Below are 20673 nucleotides of genomic sequence, written 5' to 3' on the forward strand. Positions count from 1 at the left end.
AGAAAGCGCCATAACACCTTCCACAGTGGTTGCACCAAGAAATCAGTTTTTTTAACAAGCTCCTCAGTTAAATCTGGTACCCCTAGTGGTTTGCCCCTGTGATAACCACAGATTTAAGACGACAGTCCTGTGCCCTTTTCTCTCCTCTCCTCCCATCCCTAATCTCCTTGCTCTTCTCCTGAAAGAGTGGGATTTTGGTCAGTGAATGGGGTTGGAGGGAACAGGGAAGATGTGTTAAGCCTCTTGATGAACCCCAGCCAGGAAGAGTCAGCCATCGCAGCTGCATGTCCTAGATGGTCACCCACTCTGCCTCTTGGGCTGGATAAAGGCCAACATAGCTCTAAATTGCAATCAGACACAATGCGCAAAGGTGCTTTAGGAAGTGGCTGCTGTCCTGGTCTCTCAGCTCAGGAAATGACAGGGCTCAAGTTTTAAAATTAGAAGCTTGGTGCCACAGTTAAGTACTTAACTGTTATCCAGAAGGTTGGTGGTCAAAATGTACTTAGTGGCTCTGGGGGAGAAGAGTTCTGATGATCCGTTTCCAAAACGTTGTGTTGGTGGTGGTTGTTGATAGGTGCCGTCAAGTTGAGTACAACCCATATCAACCCATTGAACAACAGTTCTTTTTTTTTTTTTTAATTATTTTGTGTGCGTGTACCGTCAAATCAGATCTGACTGGTACAGGAGGATATTGCGCCTCCTTCTCCGGCAGAGCATCTGGTGGATTCGAACCGTGTTTCTCTGGGATTGCAGTGCAGCTTCTTGCCACTAGGCCACCAGAGCTCCCCTGAACAACAGTTCTGAACCCTCCATCCTGTGCCGTCCTGACACATTAGAGCCCATGGTGGCAGTCACTATGTCAGCCCACCTGGTTGAGCATCCTCCTCTCCTTCGCCAATGCTTCTCCTTTCTGAGCATCGTGTCCTATTTGTTTGTTCTTTTGTCTCTTTGTGGGATGTTCAGTGCTCTTATCCAAAAGGGTTATAGCCAAGAACATCCTATGAGGCAGGTATACACTGTTCATGGTTTCTGTAGGCTGAAAGCAACTTCAGGACACACAACAGCAATGGCAGGCCTACAGTGACCCTCACTCAAGCTGAAGTCTTTTTCAGCTGCCTCATGCATGTGAGAGCTAGACAGTGAGGAGTGAAGACGGAATCAGAGACATCCAAATTGTGGTATTAGTGAAGAATACTGAATGTCCCATGGATTGCCAAGAAAATGAACACATCTGTCACTCTTCAAGGAAATGCAGTCAGAATGTTCCTTAGAAGGCAGGATAATGAGACTTTGACATTCTTGCTTTGGACATGTCATCAAGAATGACCAACTGCTAGAAAAAGACATCATGTTGAGTAGAGCAGAGAATGATACCTTTTAGGAGATTGACTGACAATGAACAGCTACAATAAAGGACTCAAACATATCACAGTGATGAAGCTGACACAGAACTGAGCAACTTCAGTTGGAAATGACTTGACAACAGCTAACGTTCACAGGATGCTGTGAGTTGTAGTTGACTTGGAAGCACCTCACAGCAACCAAAGGCTAGTCAATTTGATGGCTCCTAACATTGACAGACAACTGCTTTACCAAGCTTGATGTTTTTCTCCAAGGATTGATCCCTCCTGATTTCACGTCAAAAGTAAAATGAGATGAAGTTTCACTATCCCCACTTCTAAGAAGCATCCTGGCTTCTTCCAGGACAGATTTGTTCATTCTTCTGGCAGTCCATGACATATCCAGTGTTCTTTGCCAACACCATAATTCAAAGACATCCATTCCTCTGTCTTCTTTTTTCATTGTCCAGCTTCCTGGACAGTCCTTGTTTGTTGGGTGACTACCTCCAGCATTGACTCCGGCAGAGCCTGCCAGTCCCTAGCTTAGAGACTGTTCCCTATCTCCAATCACTGAGCTCCAGATATTGATCTTCCTCTGGAAGCAAAGGCAGCTTGAGAGTCAGCCCGCTCCAGGTTCCAGCCCCAGCACTGCCATTGATCTGTCGTGTGCTCTTGAGCAAGCCTGCTCCTCTCTGGGGCCCATTTCCTTATCTGGAGGGCAGGAGTGATTACTTAGGTGTAAGGAACACAAGATGTTCTCTTTCAGACCAGGAACATCGCTCAAATATATTGAGCATCTGGCTGGGCGGTAAAGCTCAGGGGTATTTTAAGCAGTAGAAGCCAAATGAAGCTGATCGAGGTTGGAGGTGGCTTCCCCTTTCCTGCTCTGGAAGGATGCTGGGGAGCCCAAAGAGTTGGAGGTGAATGCCCTTAGAGCTCTGGGCGCCTCCTCTCTGAGTGCCAGCTGGGGGCTTGAGTGACATGATGTTTTGGGTGATTTGTTTGTTTTTTAAATTAACAGAAAATTTATTTCTTTTTTCCTTAACTAATGATTTTTATTTTTAACATTTTAGTGAATTTTATTCCCAAATTTTTCTTTACGTACTCTTCTCTCCTTTCCTTCTCATCCCTGTTAGGCCTCTGGCATTGATGCTATTTCTATGTAATCATTTTCTTAACTTTTTATACCAATGGTCTTGTACCATAATTGTCCTTTTCTGACTTATGTCACTCAACATCATTTATTCTAGATTCATCCATGTTGTGCAGTATTTAATTAATTTGATCTCTTTCTGTTGTTGTTGTTGTTATGTGCCATCGAGTCACTTGCGACTCATTGCGACCCTATGTACAAGAGCTCTAAACGCAGTTCTATCCTGTGCCAACCTAGCCCTCTCAAATGCACTTATTCCCACCGTTCGAGTCACAGAATCGATCTATCTCACCAAAGGTCTTCCTCTCCTTCGCCTCCCCTCCACTCTGCCAAACATGATGTCCCTCTCCAAGGACCAGTCCCTCCTTGCAACATGCCCAAAATATGTCAGACGAAGCTTCAGAATCCTTAACTCCAGGGAACACTCTGGCTTCACCCTCTCCAGGACAAACCTGTTTGTTCTCCTAGATCTCTTTCTAGTGATGCATTATACTGACTTAAGGGGATATAGCATAGTTTCTTTAGCCAGTGTCTTTAGCATAGTGTCTGTTGATGGACACTCCAGTTTTCCCCAACTCTTTGTTTTTATAAATAATGCTGTTGGGGGGGGGGAGAGATGTTTGATTAATATAAATCTCCAGGGTTCATTTACTCAGTCTTTCAGTAGTGTTTGTTGTTGAGGGTGAGGGGAAGAGAAAGAGAGGGGGGAGAGCAAGGAGAGGAGCCATTATTTTAGTGAGAAGAAGGTTGGGGAAGACTGCTCCAAGAAAGTAACATTTTACAAAATGTATTTATTTGCATACAATCATTCATATATACATTGTGTTTCATTCATGTACATATATTTTTGAACACAGACATTAATGAGTAAGGGTCCTTACAGGCAGAAGAAACATAAAAGCAAAGGCAGAGCCTGAAGTGGGAATGCCTTTGGTGTATTCCAGGAGTGACAAAAGGTGCCAGAGCGGTGAGAACGCCCTAAGCCCTGCAGAGGGTAGAAGAGGTCAAGTTCAAGGGGTGGATGAGGACCAGGTCACACGGAGGAGCTTTTTGCTCTCCAAGTGTGACAGGAAGTCAGTGGAAAGTTTTGAGGAGGGTGATAGCTTCAGTATCTGTGTTTTAGGGAGATCACTTGTGCATAGTTTGAAGAGTGTGAGTTAGAGTTAGGCAAAAGTGGAAGCAGAAATGTGGTGATAAGATGTGATCTGTCTAAAGATAGGCTCCGAATGCAGAGCCAAAGGATTTGCTAAAGGCCAAGGCATGTAGAGTGAGGGAAAGGAAGAATCAAGGGTAATTCTTAAGACATTTAGTCTAAGCACCGGCATGAATTATGGCTCTGTAACTGAGATAGGGAGGAAAGACTAGGCAGACCTGAGGTTAAATCAAGAGCAGGTTTTGGATGAGTTTGGCAGGACAGTTCACTAGACAACCAGTTTGCAGTTGAGAAAATGAACTGAATTCAGGGACTTGCTGCCATCGAGCTGGTCCAGACTCAAACATCATGCTTCTGAGCCTGTTAATATTTACATGAGGAAACTGCGCTCAGGAAAGCGGGGCCATACCTCACACATGGCAGAGGCCATTCTAGTAAGGAATCCTTGGGCGATACAAAAGAATATCTCGCTAGACTGCTGACTGAAAGATTGGATGTTCGAGTACACACAGAGGTGTCTCCAAAGAAATACCTGGAGATCAACTTCAGAAAAATAAGTCATTGAAAACTCTTGGGAACAGAGTTCTCTTCTGACACACAAGGAGTCATCATGAGTTGAAATTGACTTGTTGGCCAACTATGTTTTTATTGTAAATTAGAGGAGAAGACAGGACTGAAAGTATTTTCCCTCTTTATATTTTTGTTTTTGTTGTTAGGTGGTGTTGAGTTGGCTCCATGTCATGGTGACTCCCTGCCATGTACAGCCGTGTACAGCCCTGCCCAAGTCTACACCACCGTTGTCTTAACAATCACTATGTCAGTCACTGTGTGACTCCCTGCCATGTACAGCCGTGTACAGCCCTGTGTAGTATGATGCCATCATCGCACTCTGTCGAGCTTAGCTCATTGTTGAAGTCACTATTTCAGTCCACCTCGTTGAGAACTTCCTCTCCATTGCCAGCTCTCTACTTTTCTAGACATGCTGTCTTTTCCCAAGGGCTGGTTTCTCCAGATCACATGCCCAAAGTGTGTGAGGTCAGGTCTCATCATCTGTACTTAAGTGGAGTACTCCAGTTGCATTTCTTCCAAGACACATATGTTCGTTCTTTTGGAAGTCTGGTGTATTCAATATTCATCACCAACACCATAATTCAAAGGTTCTCACTCCACTTTGATATTCCTTATTTGTTGCCCAACTTTCAAATGTATTTTTAAAATTTTATATTGGTTTGCATACAAAATTCATATACATTCTGTTTCATACTTTCCTTGATTCACATTGTGTTCCCTACAATCATTATCAGATACTGTGTTTTATAAACTTAATTCCCATTAAATTATGCCTACCATTACCTCATCTTTTCGGGTCCACACCAACTCTTTCCCATTTCCTTTACCTCTCCTCCCTCCATCACATTTTCTTTTTCTTAAATAAAATGTTTCTTTTATATTGGTTTGCTTACAAAGTTCATGTACATTATTTTTTACTCTGGATCTTTCCAGTTTCCTTTACCCACCCCTCTCACTACCCACCAAATTGTGTGACCTACCTATCCTCAACCCTCAGCTCCTGCCTTCCCTGCCTTGGATCCTCATACACGTTTTACTAGTTATCCTTTATTTCTACGATAATGGTTTTATACAGTATTTGTCCTTTGGGGACTGAGTTAGTTCACTTAGCATAATGCTCTCCAGTCCTTCTCAAATTATGTAGAGATTTAAAAAATCGTTTCTCTAGCATGCTGTGTAGTATTCCATTGTGTGAATGCATCACAATATCTCAATCCATTCTATTATGGTTGGACATCTGGCTGTTTCCATGTTCTTGCAATGGTGAGTAATGATGCTATGAACACTGGTGTACAAATCTTCATCTGTGTCTCAATTCTAATTTTCTCGGGATTTTATTCCAAGCAGTGTAATAGCTGGGTCATATGGAATTTCTATGTTCAGCTTTTTGAGGAAGCGCCAAACTGCCTTCCAGAGTGGTTGTACCATTTTACAATCCCACCAATGTATAGGAGTTCTTATCTCTCCACATTCTTTCCAACATTTATTACTGCTGTCTTGTTAAACTTTGCCACTGCTACTGGGTGAGATGGTGTCTCATTGTGGTTCAGATGTGCATCTCTCATATTACCAGTGATTGTGAGCATTTCTTCATGTGTCTTTTCGCCATCCAAATATCTTCCTCTGTGGAAAGTGTTTCCATATCGTTTGCTCATTTTGTAATTGTGTTATCAATCTTTTTATTATGGAGGCCTTGTAGGATTCTGTAAACTTATGATATGAGATCCTTATCTGAAATGGTACTGTTGTTGTTATGTGCTCTTGAGTCACTTGTGACTTATAGTGACCCTATGTACAATAGCCCTGAAACTTGTTCTATCCTGTGCCAACCTTATTGCCTCTAACACACTTACTACCCTCATTATCCCAGTCACTGAATCAATCCATCTCATCGAGGGTCTTCCTCTTGTGCTGCCCCCTGCCCTTCAAAGCATGATATCTCTCTCCAAGGACTGGTTCCTCCTTGCAACATGCCCAAAATAATTCAGATGAAGCCTCAGAATCCTTACCTCCAAGGAGAAGCCTGGCTTTACCCTCTCTAGGACAAACCTGTTTGTTCTCCTAGCAGTCCGTGGTATATTCAATACTCTTCTCCAGCATCACAGCTCAAAGGTATCAATTCTCTTTCTTTCATCCCTAGTCATTGTCCAGCTTTCTGACACATAGCAAGTCGTTGTGAAATGGTATTGCCAAATGTTTCCCACCCCCCAGTCATTAGGTTTTCTTTTATCACATGTGTTTTTTTAGGAAATGGATTTGAAAACTTTTGTTGTTGTTAGGTGCCCTCAAGTAATTTCCAACTCATAGCAACCCTGTGTACAAGAGAACAGAACACTGCCTAGCCCTCTGCCATCCTCACATCATTGCTGTGCCGGGGCCCGTTGTTGTAGCCCGTCACTGGAGCCACTGTGTCACCTTATCTTATTGAGGGTCTTCTTAATCTTCACTGATCCTCTGCATGATGTCCTTCTCCAGGGATTTGTCCCTCCTGCTAACATCTCCAAAACATGACACGAAACTATTGCCGTCTTTACTTCTAAGGAGCATTCCGGCTGTACTTCTTCCAGACAGATTTATTTGTTCTTCTGGCAGTCTATGATAGAGTCAATAGTCTTTGCCAACATCGTAATTCAAAAGCATCAATTCTTCGATCTTCCTTATTCATGACACTGCTTTTGCATGCATATAAGGCAATTGAAAATACTATGACTTAAGTCAAGAACACCTTAATCTTCAGGGTACATCTTGTTTTTTAACACTTTAAAGAGGTATTTTGTAGAGGATTTGCCTAATGAGAGATGCCATTTAATTTCTTGACTATTGTTTCCATGGGCACCGGTTGTGGATTTAAGTAAAATGAAATCACTGATGACTTCAGAGTTTTTTCTCTTCACTATGAATTTGTCCAGGTGTTATGTCGGGGTTTTTTTCTTTTTCTTTTTGTCCAGGTGTTATGTTGAGGTGTAATCCATACTGAAGGCTGTATGTAGTCTTCAATCTTCTTCAACTCGTCTTTACTTTCAACAAGGTTGTAAACATTTGTTATTACCCAAGCAATTCATGTTTGTTGTGTGTCACTGACTCCTAGAGATCCCATATGACAGAGTAGAACTGCCCATAGGGCTTCCTAAGCTCAGACCTTTACTTGGTGGTGTAATGTGTAACGTGTTGGGCTGCTAACAAAAAGTCATTGGTTCCTATCCATCAGCAACTCCATGGGAGAAAGGCAGGAAGTCTCTTCCCATAAAGATTTACAGCCCCAGAGGGAGGGTCACAGTGAGTTGGAATCAATTGACAACAATGAGTTTGGGGTTTTGTTTTAATCTTTATCTGGGAGCAGATCACCCCAAGTCTTTTCTTTCAACAGAACTGCTGGTGAGTTCAAAGGGCCGGAACCTTTTGGTTAACTGTAAAGCATTTAACCATGTGTCATCAACCAAAAAGCAAACCTACTGTTACCGAGTCAATTCTGGCTCATAGTGACCCTATAGGACAAAGCAGAACTGCTCCACGGGGTTTCCAAGACTGAATCTTTGCAGAAGCAAAGTGCCGCGCTTGCCCACAAAGTGGCTGGTGGGTTTGACACTCACCTTTCAGGCAGCAGATAAGCACTTACCCACTGTGCCACCAGCACTCCTTTAGTATACATTAAGAAATACAAGTAAACCAAAAGCAAAACAAAGCCCAGATCACTCTCTTCCTCTCCTTTTTCTCCTTGACTCTCTTTTTTTAAAGGCGAAATCACTCTTAATTTCATCACCTAAAGATATGCCTTGCTCACTGTTTTGGTACCTGTGTAATAAATATTTAGATTCTAAGAATTGGAATCATATTGTCCTTCAGGCATTGTAATCTGCTTCCTTCACTGTGTGAAGCGGAAATTTTATTGCTGTGTAACTATGGACATGCAATGACAAGTGTTTGGAAAATTCTTAAAACACCAGTAAGAAGCCCCCAGGGTGGCCTACTTCTACCTGATGTCTCCAGAGATCAGCTGAGAAATGACTGAGAGAATTCTGTCAAGGGGCCGAGGGAGAAGGCCCATAAAGATTTGGCTTCAACCATTCGTAGAGGAGGGGTTGGAGGAGATGAGTTCCGGGAAGGCCCATCTGGCCCCAGACCTTGTCAGGGTCAGTCGCTATGCCTGATGACGGGGACGCCGAGTTTGCTGTGGCTCATTATCGAACATCCTTCCTCCCCTCTCCCTGGGCCTTCGCTGACTCAGCTCTTGGCTGAACCAGGCCTCCTCATTCATTCATCCAAAGTCACTACCTTGGCTTGTTAGTGCTGCTGTAACAGAAATAACAAGGAGGTGGCTTTCAAGAGCAGAAATCTATATTCTCACAATTCTGGAGACTGGGAATCCAAATTCAGGGCATTAGCTGTACGAGAGGTCCTTTCTTGTCTCTTTCAGCTTCTAGTCAGTGACTCCCCTCAGAGTTCCTGGCCTTGTAGACCCATCTGCCTCTGTCATATTCAGATGGTGTCTTTCTTTCCCCTGTGTCTGCTTGCTCTTTTTGTATCTCAGAAGTGACCAGCCTTGGTAGCAAAGCATATTATGTGTCAGCCTGCTGCCTAAAAGGCCCACAGTTTGGATTCACCAGCTGCTCTGAGGGAGAAAGAGGAGGCAGTTCCCTCTCCTAAAGATTTACAGCCTCACAACCCCAGTGGGTGCTCACCATAAGCCAGAACTGACCACACAGCAGTGGGTTCTGTGTGGGCATCCTGAGGTAAGGCACCCTGGTGGTGCTAACTGGAAGGTCAGCTGTTTGAATTCACCAGTCACTTTGCAAGAGAAAGATGTGGCACTTTACATCCATAAGGACTACGGCCTTGGAAACTCAGTGGGACCATTTGAATCTGGGCTGCAGTGTTGTGACTCTTGATGAGCTGGAATCAAGTAACTAGCAATGGGTTTTGTACGGATATGAACTCATTAATGTACAAAGAAAATCCTGTTTCTAATGGTATTGTAGGTACATGGTTAAGATCCCAACACACTTTTTTGGCATACAGTTCACTGTACAACAGCCACTTCCTCAAACAGGCACATTTGCAGATTCTGCCCTCCCAGAAGGCCAAGAACCAACCCCAGGAAATCTCTCCAGAACAAGCTAGAATCCTGCTTTTTTTATGCATGCTTTCCTCCAGTCAGCACTACATTTTGCAGCTATGGGGACTAATTTAGTGAAGTTAAGGTCACTTTCCTAAAGCCACTTAGAGACAGACCTGAAATTGTAACCCAGGTCTCACTGACTTCGAACCCATGATCCCACCACCATGACACATGGACATAAACAGAGCCATATAGAGAGTGACAAGGGTCATATACAAGGAAGGCAAGCATTGGGAGGGGAGGGGAGTTCCTGAAGAGGGTAAGATGAGGTAGGGGACCACCAAGTGCCCCTCTGAGGTGGTGTTTGAGTCAGGGTGAAGGCTAAGTAGAACCTCAGCTCCTCAGTGAGAGTTTTAGGCAGAACCCACAGTGTCCACTAGGGTGCAGAGGTGAGGTCTTGGAAACATCTGAGAAAGGCTGGTGGACCAATCCACGGGGATTTCGTTCCAAGAAGCCCATTCCCTCAGGGGTCCTTTCCAGGCCTGCAAACATGTAGACACACATTTCTCCCTCATTGGCTTGCTCTCCGAGTCCAGCCTTGTTCCCTCTCACCCTGTCTGCAGCCTGTGTGGTGGTGTCCGCTAGCTGAGGCTTCAGGGGGTGTGGAGAACCGTGGTGACACTGTCAGAGGGCATGGTACCAGAATGACTGGTCTACACATTTTTTTTATGCAGTGTTTCCACAGAAATTTATTATTTTCACAAAATTATCTCTGTAGTTATAACAGCAAAAAAATTTTTTGTTAAGTCCAGCTTTCTTGTATACCTAGAAGGCAAAAAGATTCCAAGCTAATTTACCCTGGTCTAAGTTGTCACTATTACTCAATTACAGTGATGCCTGGAATCATGTGGCTTCATCTACACACTCGTCAAGTCCATGCTATTGATGTTTTTGTAGTTCTTGGCTTTATTGCATTTTCTAGTGTTTTTTTTAACTACAATATGATGATAATTAGTATTTGTGAGCCTATTTTAACAACCTTTTTTGGGGAGAATAAAGTAATAATTAAAGAAAAAGCAAGAGAAAAATTAAAAAGGTTTCATTTCAGTTATTAATATTATAATTCCACATAGATTTACAAAATAATTTTTTAGGATTCATTATAATCTAGGAAATGTTATTGTTAGTTGCTGGTGAGCCAGTTCTGACTCATATCCACTCTGTGTACAACAGAATGAAACTGCCCAGGCCTGTGTCCACTTCACATAGTCACTCTGTCAGGGCTAATTATTGCAGCCCTTATATCAATCCATCTCTTTGAGGGTCTTCCTCTTTTTCATTCACCCTCCACTTTCCCAAGCGTGATGTCCTTCTCTAAAGATGTGGACATAGCATGTCCAAGGAACGTGAGGAACATTACCATCCCTGCTTCTAAGGAACATCCTGGCTGTTCTTCTAAGACAATATTGCTTGTTCTCCCGACCGTCTATGGTATAGTCAGTATTTTTTGCCAATACCATAATTCAAAGGCATCGATTAATTATTTAGCAAGTATTATTCTATTATTAAAATTGATAATAAATCTTACTGAAGACTCATTATGGTCTGGTATATCTGGTATGGGAGAAGGCCCATGGGGGCTGGGAGGGTGGTGACAGCCAGGTGACACCAACTCTAGTGACACCACTGAGCTTATGCCTCTGGTCCCTTCCTCCCTCACGTACTGACACACTCAACTACTCTCCAAGGTCACCAACTTCTTTTCTTATTCCCTTTCCTCTCTGCCCACCCATTGGGAAGCCTTGGGTGAACCCGTTTCCCTCTGGGGTCTCCATCTCTTCATGTGTGTGATTAGGAATGAGGGGAGGGTTGGACTAGTTAGATTCTGAACTTTCTTCTATTTCTAACTCTCCAGTGCTGAGCCACTGGGAAGCTTCCCACCACACTCAGGGGAATTCAGCCCTCCATGGTCCAGCTTCATGTCGCCTCCACACACTTTTCTCTATCCACCTCTTTCTCTCCCTCCCAGTCCTCCCTGATCTTTGTTACAGCTGTATTGTTCTTTAATTTCAGTAGAGCCCAAGAAGGAAAAGGCTTTTATTTCTATTCTGCAGATGAATCCAGATGACTCAAGTCCACTGAGGAGTTTTTGGGGAACGCAGAAGCCCACCCTCCCAGCCACTGACCTTCCGTAGCTCCTTGTGGGGCACTTCTTTCAGGACCACCTAAGCCTAGTTCAAGGCGTTTCCTTGAACTAGTGTGTTCCTGTTACCAGCCCTGATGGTCATAGCTCCGCAACTCCCTCTCTGAACATCCGTCTGCATTATGAGCAATTGAGAGGATCCTAAGGTGTTTGACTGTGGTTAATGCTTAGCTGTTTGAACCCAACATTGCTTTTTGAGAGAAATCTATGAGTCTTCTTCCATGAAGAGTACAGCTTTAGAAACCCTATAGGTCCATTTTGTTTTGTCCTATATAAGGTCTCTTTTGCTAGGAGCCTTAGTAAGGGACATCATGCTAGGAAGCGTGGAGGGTCAGTGAAAAGAGGGAGACTCTCAACAAGAGAGATTAACAGGGTGATCGCAGCAATGGGCTCAGGTGTGTCAGAGATGAGGAGGATGACACAGGACAGGATAAGGTTCAAACCTGTTCACAGGGTTGCTATGAGTTACCAATGGTCTCTACCAGCATCATGTGTTGGAATCAACTTGATAACAGGTTTGGTTTTGAAAGGTGTTTGTTAATTTGGCGACCTGGGGGCTTGGAGGCTTCTTCTCTTGCTTTCCAGACTCAAGGGAACTCTGATTTCATTCTGCATTCCACACACTTTCCCCCCTGGGTACAGTCTGAAGAGTCAGGCTTCAGGTTGCCTCCCTCCCTTTCTCCCTCTGCAAGCTCCTGCCAGAGGTTCCTCAGCAGTCCTGTCCCTCGAGCAATCTAACTCTCTCCTTCATGCTGCAATTACAGATTTTTACTGGTCTTCAGCTGCCTGGTGCTGTCCGTGCTGTCCACCATCCAAGAGCACCAGGAACTTGCCAATGAGTGTCTCCTCATCTTGGTGAGTGTCAGGAGCCAGGTCTGCGGGAGACCGTGAGATTGAACCTCTGGGCTGAGAGCTGAAGATTTTTTTATATTATGGCTCAGGCTGTGCCTTGCTGTGCCTTGTGCCCTGAGCTGGTGATCCCCTTCGCTGGGCTTCATCGCCAGCCATAGAGCAGGCATTGAGGGACCTCTTACCTCTAGGTGAGGGCTTTTGATGGGCCCAGAGGAAAACAGGTGAGTCAGCCCTGTCCCTTCTCAGGACATAACGGGCTTTCTCCACCCCTAATGGATTTTATTTTACTCAGAAGAAACCTGGAGGAATATGGCAGACAGCCAGTCATCCCCTAAGTCACTCAGTCAGAGGATGGGAAAGGGTTGGGTGATGAGCATTAGAAAACTCCAGACAGCTCCTGGACGTTGTAAAGAGGAGGGCAGCCTAGGGCTTCCAGAATCCTTGGAGGATGTGGAAGGGGCCATCTGCCTCCTGGAATCCTCCCCAAGTCCATCCAGATGGCCCTCAGACCAAGGGATTATAGATCGGGTTGGTGCTATGCCCTGTGCCGGAGGCCTTGAGAGTGGGGACCAGAACTCAGGCCCCTGGTCCCACAGGAGTTTGTGATGATCGTGGTGTTTGGCCTTGAGTACATCATCCGCGTCTGGTCGGCTGGATGCTGTTGTCGTTACAGAGGATGGCAGGGCCGCTTCCGCTTTGCCAGAAAACCCTTCTGTGTCATCGGTAATAAGGGCCGCCCACCCGCGCCTCACCCCTGACCCCAAGCCCTGGGGTCTGCACTGACCCCCCGCACCTGAGCCCCACCCTGGGTGCTGCTGACACCAACTGCCCTCAAGGTTCCAGGAACCCCTGATCCCGGGACTGACGCGGGGTGGGCTGGCTCCCTGGTACTGGTCATAAACTCCTATCCCTGCCTTTGCAGACTTTATCGTGTTCGTGGCCTCGGTGGCCGTCATTGCCGCGGGCACGCAGGGCAACATCTTTGCCACGTCCGCGTTGCGCAGCATGCGCTTCCTGCAGATCCTGCGCATGGTGCGCATGGACCGCCGCGGCGGAACCTGGAAGCTGCTTGGCTCGGTGGTCTACGCGCACAGCAAGGTGAGGCCCGAGGGCTGGGGGAGCCAGGAGACATGGCAGAGAGGGCTCCCCGAGGGGGTGGGCTGGAGGTGAGGGCAAGGTGGAGGCTGAAGAGCTGCCAGGAGGGGGACTCTCAGCTTTTAGGGCCCGCGTAGGAGGCGGGACCTGACGTGAGATTCCCGGGCTTTGGGATCGGGGCGGGGCTTGGGCGGAACCCGGGCGCGCGGTCCCGGCCCGGAGGCGGGGCCTGAGGGTCTCTGATGGAGGCCTGCGGATTCAGGAGGGGCAGACGCGCTCTGCAGAGCGAGGAGTGGGCTTAAAATGAGACTGAGAAAGGAATATAGGATTAGGTATTTTTTTTCATGACAGGAGTAAAGAAAAGAAATGCATAGTAAAGTGGACTGTGGACTTGGGGGGATTGTATAACAGTGAAGGAATTTTTTCTTTTCAAAGAGAAAAAACGAACTGGGGGGGAGGGGTGGTCAGGAAGGAAAATGTGAAACAATGAATGAATGGAGAAAAAAATTAAATGGAAACAATATGCTGTAAAAATACATATGTTGCATTAAAAATCATTAATTAAGAAAAGGGAAGACAGAACGAAATAGACTGACACAACGACTGTAACAATGGGTTCAAGTATATCAGAGAATATGAAAATAGATAATTAATAAAAAATATTATTTTTTAAAAAAATGAGACTGAAGGTGGAGGTTGGGAGCCTGGGCTAAATGGGGTCTGGAGAGCACAGCCCGAGCTGGCGATGAAGGACGATGAAGGACGTGGTGGTGTGCATGCTCGTTTTGAGGGGGCTTGGTAGTTTTGAGAGTTTGGGCCTTTTGCTAGGAGAGACTATTCCTTGGAGAGGGACAATAAGGGAAAGGTCGGCGAAGGAGAGGAAGACCCTCACTAAGGTGGACTGACGCGGTGACTGCTGCAAAGGGCTATAGTGTGTCAGGAAGTGTGAGGATGACACAGGACAGGACAGGGTTCAGACCTTTCTTTCCTAGAGTCCCTATGGTTCGTGCTCGACTAGACAGCACAACTGGTGGCACAGTGGTTAAGCGCTGGACACTAAACGAAAAATCAATGGTGCAGCAGTTCAGACCTCTTCCTCTGGAGAAATACAGCAGTCAGCTCCTGTAGAGAGGACAGCCTGGGAAATCCTATGGGCATTTCTACTCTGTCCTATAGGGCCACTGAGTCAGAATCGGTTTGATGGTAACGAGTGGGCAGGGTCTTCTTGAGAGGCAAGGAAGTCTTGGAAAAGTCCCCGCTGGTACTTTTATCCCTTCCAGACGACCCTCAGAGGCCACTCTGGTCTCCTACTTCCCATGGGGCCTGGGACTCTTTCCTCCCTCCCGGGAAAGGGTCCCTCATTCCTCACTTCCTGCCCCGCCCTTCTCCTCAGTCCCCCACCCCCATCCGGGGGCCTCACCTGTTGTCCCCGCAGGAGCTGATCACCGCCTGGTACATCGGGTTCCTGGTGCTCATCTTCGCCTCCTTCCTGGTCTATCTGGCTGAGAAGGACGCCAACTCTGACTTCTCTTCCTACGCCGACTCTCTCTGGTGGGGCACGGTGCGTGAGGGTCTCTTCAGGGTCCTGGGCCCCTTCTCCGGGAATATGAGCAGGCCTGTCCTTGTCCTCTGGGTAGGGCCACCCCCACCCCCACCCGTGACCAGGTCTCTGGATGACCTCAGACTGGGTCCCCCAGCCTATCTCAGTAGGCTTGCTTTGACCTCATCTAACCCACAGCTTTCCTGACCTGGACCCAATACTCCAGTCAGCACTGAGGAAATCTGCCTTTTATGTCCCTGACTAACTCCTGTGACAGTTCCTTATGACCAACCAGTGTGGGTAACCCCATGCCCCCAGCACGCTCCTGTGGGTCCCCTCTCCCATCCCTGTGGTAACCTGTTTGTTTTCCCAGATTACTCTGACTACCATTGGCTATGGGGACAAGACACCACACACGTGGCTGGGCAGGGTCTTGGCTGCCGGCTTTGCCTTACTGGGCATCTCCTTCTTCGCCCTGCCAGCTGTGAGTTCCCCTTCCTCTGTCCTCCTCTGAAGACCATTTCATCACTGGGGGGAGACCTGAGGGTGGGGCCTGCTGAGTCCTTGGTCCACGTGGTTGCCTCAGATGTGCAAGGACAGGGTGCCCTATAAATCACTTGTGGGCCTGAGGCTGCCCAACATGCCCTTGCCTCCTAGGGCATCCTAGGCTCCGGATTTGCTCTGAAGGTCCAGGAGCAGCACCGGCAGAAGCACTTTGAGAAGCGAAGGATGCCTGCCGCCAACCTCATCCAGGTATAGGATACCCTGGAGGCCCTATGGAGGAGGATGGGGTATAGGAACTGGGGAGGGGCGGCAGTTCTGTGCACCAGCATATGTATTCCAACTTCACAACCATAACTTTGCTTTGAAATTCAGAGAGGGAGGGTTCTTTATCTGAGATCACATACTGAGTTGGTGGCAGAGCTGATAGAGATTGTCAGCTTTACCGTAAAACACATGCCTGACTTAGGACCAGCTAGGGCTGTCCCAGTTCCCATTTCCAGCCCCAACTCCACATGACCAGGAATAGGGTGGGGCCTGGATCAGAGCTGCTGCTTAAGGCAGAGGGAACAGCATGTGCAAAGGCCCTGTGGTATATAGGGTATAGCCACCGAGCTTTAAGGAATATAGGGAAGGTGGGAAAGAAATCTCTTAGAATGTACAGTAGAAGAGATTGGATAGGGGGGCAGAGACCTGAGATCTATAGTTGTTAGGCGCCATGGAGTCTAGTATGACCCATAGCAACCCTTGAACAACAGATCTGAACCCTGTCCTATCCTGTGCCATCCTCACACTTCTTGTCACACTAGTGCCCATTACGGCAGTCACTGTGCCAATCCACCTTGGGTGAGGGTCTTCATCTCTTTCACAGATCCTCCACATTTCCAAGCATGATGCCCCTCCCCTCTCTAAGGAATAGCTTCTCCTAGCATCATGCCTTTTCTCCTAAATGCAGTGGCAAACCACTGCCTGGCATGAAGTTAGGGAATGAAAGTTATGATTGGAATTGTGTTTTGGAAAGAGATGAATGGATTGTAGGGCAGCTGAGCTGGTGGTGGTGGGGAAGCCAGGAATAGTTGAGGTACTGGGAGAGGAAGCTGCTGGGGTGGCCTGGGGTAGAGTCAAGAGCACGGAAAGAAGGGGCAAATTCTGGATATTTTGGTTGCATAATTCATGACAGTGTTCCATGAGTATAAGTAAAGTTTTCTCTGGTCAATTATTTTTTTCCCAAGTAGATAATCAGGTTCTTCTTTTTAGTCTTAGTTTGGAAGTTCTGCTGCACCCTGTCTACGTGTGTGAGCCTACTGATATTTGAAATACTGGTTCCAAAACTTTGCATTGCAGCAACACAAAAACTATTGCTGTGCAGCAGATCTCCAGATAAATGGTGGACTTAGTTCAAAGGGAAGGAAGGTCGGTGGTTTAGTGGTAAGAAATATCTCTGCCCACGCTAAGGTACATGGTTTGAATCCACCACCTGCTCCGCAGGAGAAAGATGGACAGTCTCCTCCTGTGCAGTTAACTGCCTCTGACTCAACGGTACACAGCTGCAGCAACAGTCTGTAGAGAATCGAATCATCTTGCTAAAACAGGGTTGGCAAAAATTAGATTGATGTAGAGGGTATAACAATGGACTCTGCATAACACCAGTTATGAAGATGGTGAGGGACTGAGCAGTGTTTCGTTCTGTTGTATTTATGGTGGTTATGGGTTAGAATGGACTTGACTACCTAACAACACAGCAAAAATCAGTGAAGTGAGGAGTAAGGGAGAGGGAGGTGTGGATGACAAATTTCTGGCTTGCCCAAATGGATGGTTGTCAGATTTGGGCATAAAGAATATGAGTTTGGCCGGGCCCTGTGCCATCTGAGGGGCCTTTGTGACACTAAGTGGAGATGTTGAAGAGCTGGATGTACAGGTTTGCAATTGAGAGGAGAGGATGGGCTGGGCAGAGAAGGTTGAGAGGCCTTCCATATAAGTGATAATGAATCCCCGGGCTTGAATGAGCTTTTGGGTAGAAAGGGAGAGGAGAAGACTAGAGGGTCCAAATTGGTCTTTAAGCCTTACTGGTTAGTAGCGGAGTCATGAGATTGAACTGGCCATGGAGACAGAGAAGGAGCAGCCTGAGAGGTGGGCGAGAAAACAGAAGCCAGTAGACACAGCTTCTCTCATTGCCATGTGATGATCTCCCAGTGTGTAGGCTGATCTTTTTCTAACTCTGTAACTTGATTTTGGCTTCTTTTTAGTCAGGGGTGTGTACAAGAGAAATCCCTGCAGGAAATGGTTCAGGGAACACTGTCCTAATCCACCTCTACTCACCTCCAAGGATGCCACTCTCTGACCCCCAAATCCAGGCCTGATTCAACTCCTCTTATCTACTCTCCTCAGAATGGAACCCCCCTCTTGGTGCCTGCTATCTCCAGCCACCAGCCCAGCTTTTCCTTCTTGGCATCCCCTGGGGCACAATGGTCACTGTCCCCTGGGAGCTGGCATTCCAAGGGGCATAGTAGGGGCAGGCGGCTGGCACTCCTTGCCGGGAGACAGCTGGTATTGTGGTGCTCATAATTAATGAGACAGCTTTGGCAGCTACACCCCAGCCTAAGCCAGGGGCCTAGGCAAGCAGAGGGTAAAAATACTCCTGTTCTGGGAGGGCCCTTGGTCAGTGAGGCTAGCAGTAGGCAGCCCTTAAGGACAAGCCCCATTAAAAAACTCAAACAAGCCTGGTTCTGCTTTGTTTCAGCAGCTTGACCATGGCTGAAGGGAGAGGGATGGGTCTTTCTGCTCTCTGGCCCTAATCATCTCTCCTGCAGAGGAAGCCTTGGGTGTGCATGGATGCTGAGGGATTGCTAGGTGATGCGCTTTCAACCCTTTCTCAGACCCCACTCCCCTGTACCCTCCCTGCATCGCCCCAACCCTGTGCTCTATTGGTCAGTGTGAGACAACTAGGAAAGATGAGATTATCAGTGGTAATAATCCACTTATTTGCCAAACACTCATTAACATCTCCCATCTGTATTTGGTACTGAGGCTACATGGTGACTAAGACTGAGCTTACAATTTAGGGGCAGCGAAAGGCATTAGTCAGATACCTACTGATTTTGATAAGGAAAAACCTTGTTGGACAGAGGAACCTCGAAATAAGTGTCTATTGTGTACCAGAGTATTGAACATACACCATGGACTGCCAAGAAAACAAATAAGTCTATCTTGGAGAGAGTGAAACCAAGTCTCTCCTTAGAAGCAAGGATTTTGAGCTCTGTCTCACATACTTTGGGCACATGGCAAGGAGGGACAGGTCCTTGGAGAAGGACATCATGCTCGGAAGGGTGGAGGCACTGTGCAGAAAAGGAAGGCCTCAGATGAGATGGATTGACATGGCAACTGGGGCTATGGGATTAGGTATATCGAAGTCAGTGAGACTGGCTCAGGATAGGGCAGAGTTCAGAGCTGCGTACAAAGGGGTCGCTATAAGTCACAGGTGACTCAACGGCACATAACAACAACAACATGTACCTGACCCTGAACTTGCTATTTACTGTCCATTACTCCTTTTAATCCTCACAAAGCCCTGTTCAGAAGTGGTGTTAGCTCTGTTTTGTAGATGAGGGCACCGTGCCTGTGTAACTGTGTAATTTGCTCTTACTAATAAGGAAGCTCTGATGGCTGAGTGGTAAGAAGCTGCGCTGCAGTCTCAAAGGCACATGGTGTAGAATCCTCCAGCTGCCCCAGAGAAGGACGGACAATCTCCTCCCATGTGATCGATCATATGCCTCTGAAAACCCACCGAGGGTCAGCTATGGGTTGGTTCTGATTCAGCAACACACAACAACAATAAAGGGCAGAGGGGGATCTGGTGGCTTAGTGGTAAGGAATTTTGCTACCAACACAAAGACCCACAGTTGGATTGAAAACCCACTGGAGGGTCGCCTTTGAGTTGGTTCCTTAACAGCCCGTTAGCAATAATAGCAGTAAGGGCAGGGAGCTCCCATGGTGTGGTCCATGCATGCGGAGTAATGCTGATAACAGAAAAACGATGACTCAAATCCTCCAGCAGCAACGTGGGAGAAGCTGAGCATTCTCCTCCCACACAGTCCACAGCCTGAAAAACTCACTGGACAGTCAGCTACGAGTTTAGAAAGAGCCCCGAAGTGCAGTGGTTAGAGCAATCTACAGCAACCTACAGACTGGTTAGCAAGTCTGCCCACCGTTTGCTGCACAGAAGCTACAATAGTCTATTGGAAACCCAGTGGAGCTGTTCTGTTCTTTATAGAATGTTGCTATGAGTCAAAATCCACTTGACAGTGATGGGTTTGATTGGTGTTAGGTGCTGTTGAGTATGACTCATAGTGGCCTTATGAACCATAGATCTGAACCATCTCTGATACACTTGAGCCCATTGCTGCAATTACTGTGTCAATCCATCTAGATGGGAGTCTTCCTCTCTTTCACTGACCCTCCATCCTTCCAAGCATGATGTCTTTTTCCAAGGAATTGGAAACCCACATCTGCTTGATTCTTAACCTCTGCTCTCTGGGCTTTTGGACTCTGAAGCTGACCTGCTTCGTCACTGAGGAAGTCCCGTTTTCTCTAGTCGTCAGTTTCGTTAGCTGGTCTTACTTACTGCTAGCTGTGCCATTGCAGCTAGTCTCTGGCTCTGAGTGCTCTCTACTGACCTGAGAATGGGGTTCATTGAAGCTCAGGAGGTGGAGAGGCCTCACTAAGCTGTTTCGTCTCCCCTTTCCCACCAGGCTGCATGGCGCCTGTATTCCACCGACACAAGCCGTGCCTACCTGACAGCCACCTGGTACTACTATGACAGTATCCTCCCATCCTTCAGGTAGGGCGTGCTGGAAGTGGGAGGGGACAGGGGCTGCCCCTTGAGGAAAAGGCCTGGGACTAGGCCTTGGAGGATGGGGAAGGGGTAACTGCTCACGTGGAGCTTCTGGAGCTGGCTGTGCAATCCAGCATAGCTCAGAGCCTCGTGTGTCCTCTGTCTTGCTCTGGTGCCCAGAGACGGGGGCAGAGTCCTGCGCCACTGGCTGAGTTCCGGTCCCTGGTGCTACCCAGGATGGTAGCGTAGCCAGTCCATCTTCCCTCAATCTTGGTGCGGTATCCCTCAATCTTGGTGTGGGACAGCATTAATCTTACCAGCCTGGTGGAATCAGCTGGACAGAGAAAGTGTGGCGTTGGCAAGAACTGGGTTGAGTGCA

At 46.9% G+C, this 20673-nt stretch overlaps 1 protein-coding gene across 1 annotated transcript in view; it reads left to right on the forward strand.

Annotated features, from left to right (window-relative positions):
• The window catches only part of KCNQ4 (potassium voltage-gated channel, KQT-like subfamily, member 4), a 73487-nt gene that overhangs the window by 32415 nt on the left and 20399 nt on the right, over positions 1–20673 (forward strand). Inside the window, exons 2-8 of the mRNA XM_006886515.1 lie at positions 12240–12330; positions 12924–13050; positions 13250–13425; positions 14858–14983; positions 15336–15446; positions 15620–15715; positions 20212–20300. Coding sequence (XP_006886577.1) covers positions 12933–13050; positions 13250–13425; positions 14858–14983; positions 15336–15446; positions 15620–15715; positions 20212–20300 — 716 coding nt within the window. The 5' untranslated portion in view covers positions 12240–12330; positions 12924–12932. The remainder of the gene's footprint in view (positions 1–12239; positions 12331–12923; positions 13051–13249; positions 13426–14857; positions 14984–15335; positions 15447–15619; positions 15716–20211; positions 20301–20673) is intronic.

This window comes from Elephantulus edwardii, unplaced genomic scaffold, assembly GCF_000299155.1.
Source record: "Elephantulus edwardii isolate Elephantulus edwardi_28Jun2011 unplaced genomic scaffold, EleEdw1.0 scaffold00049, whole genome shotgun sequence".
NCBI lineage: Eukaryota > Metazoa > Chordata > Mammalia > Macroscelidea > Macroscelididae > Elephantulus > Elephantulus edwardii.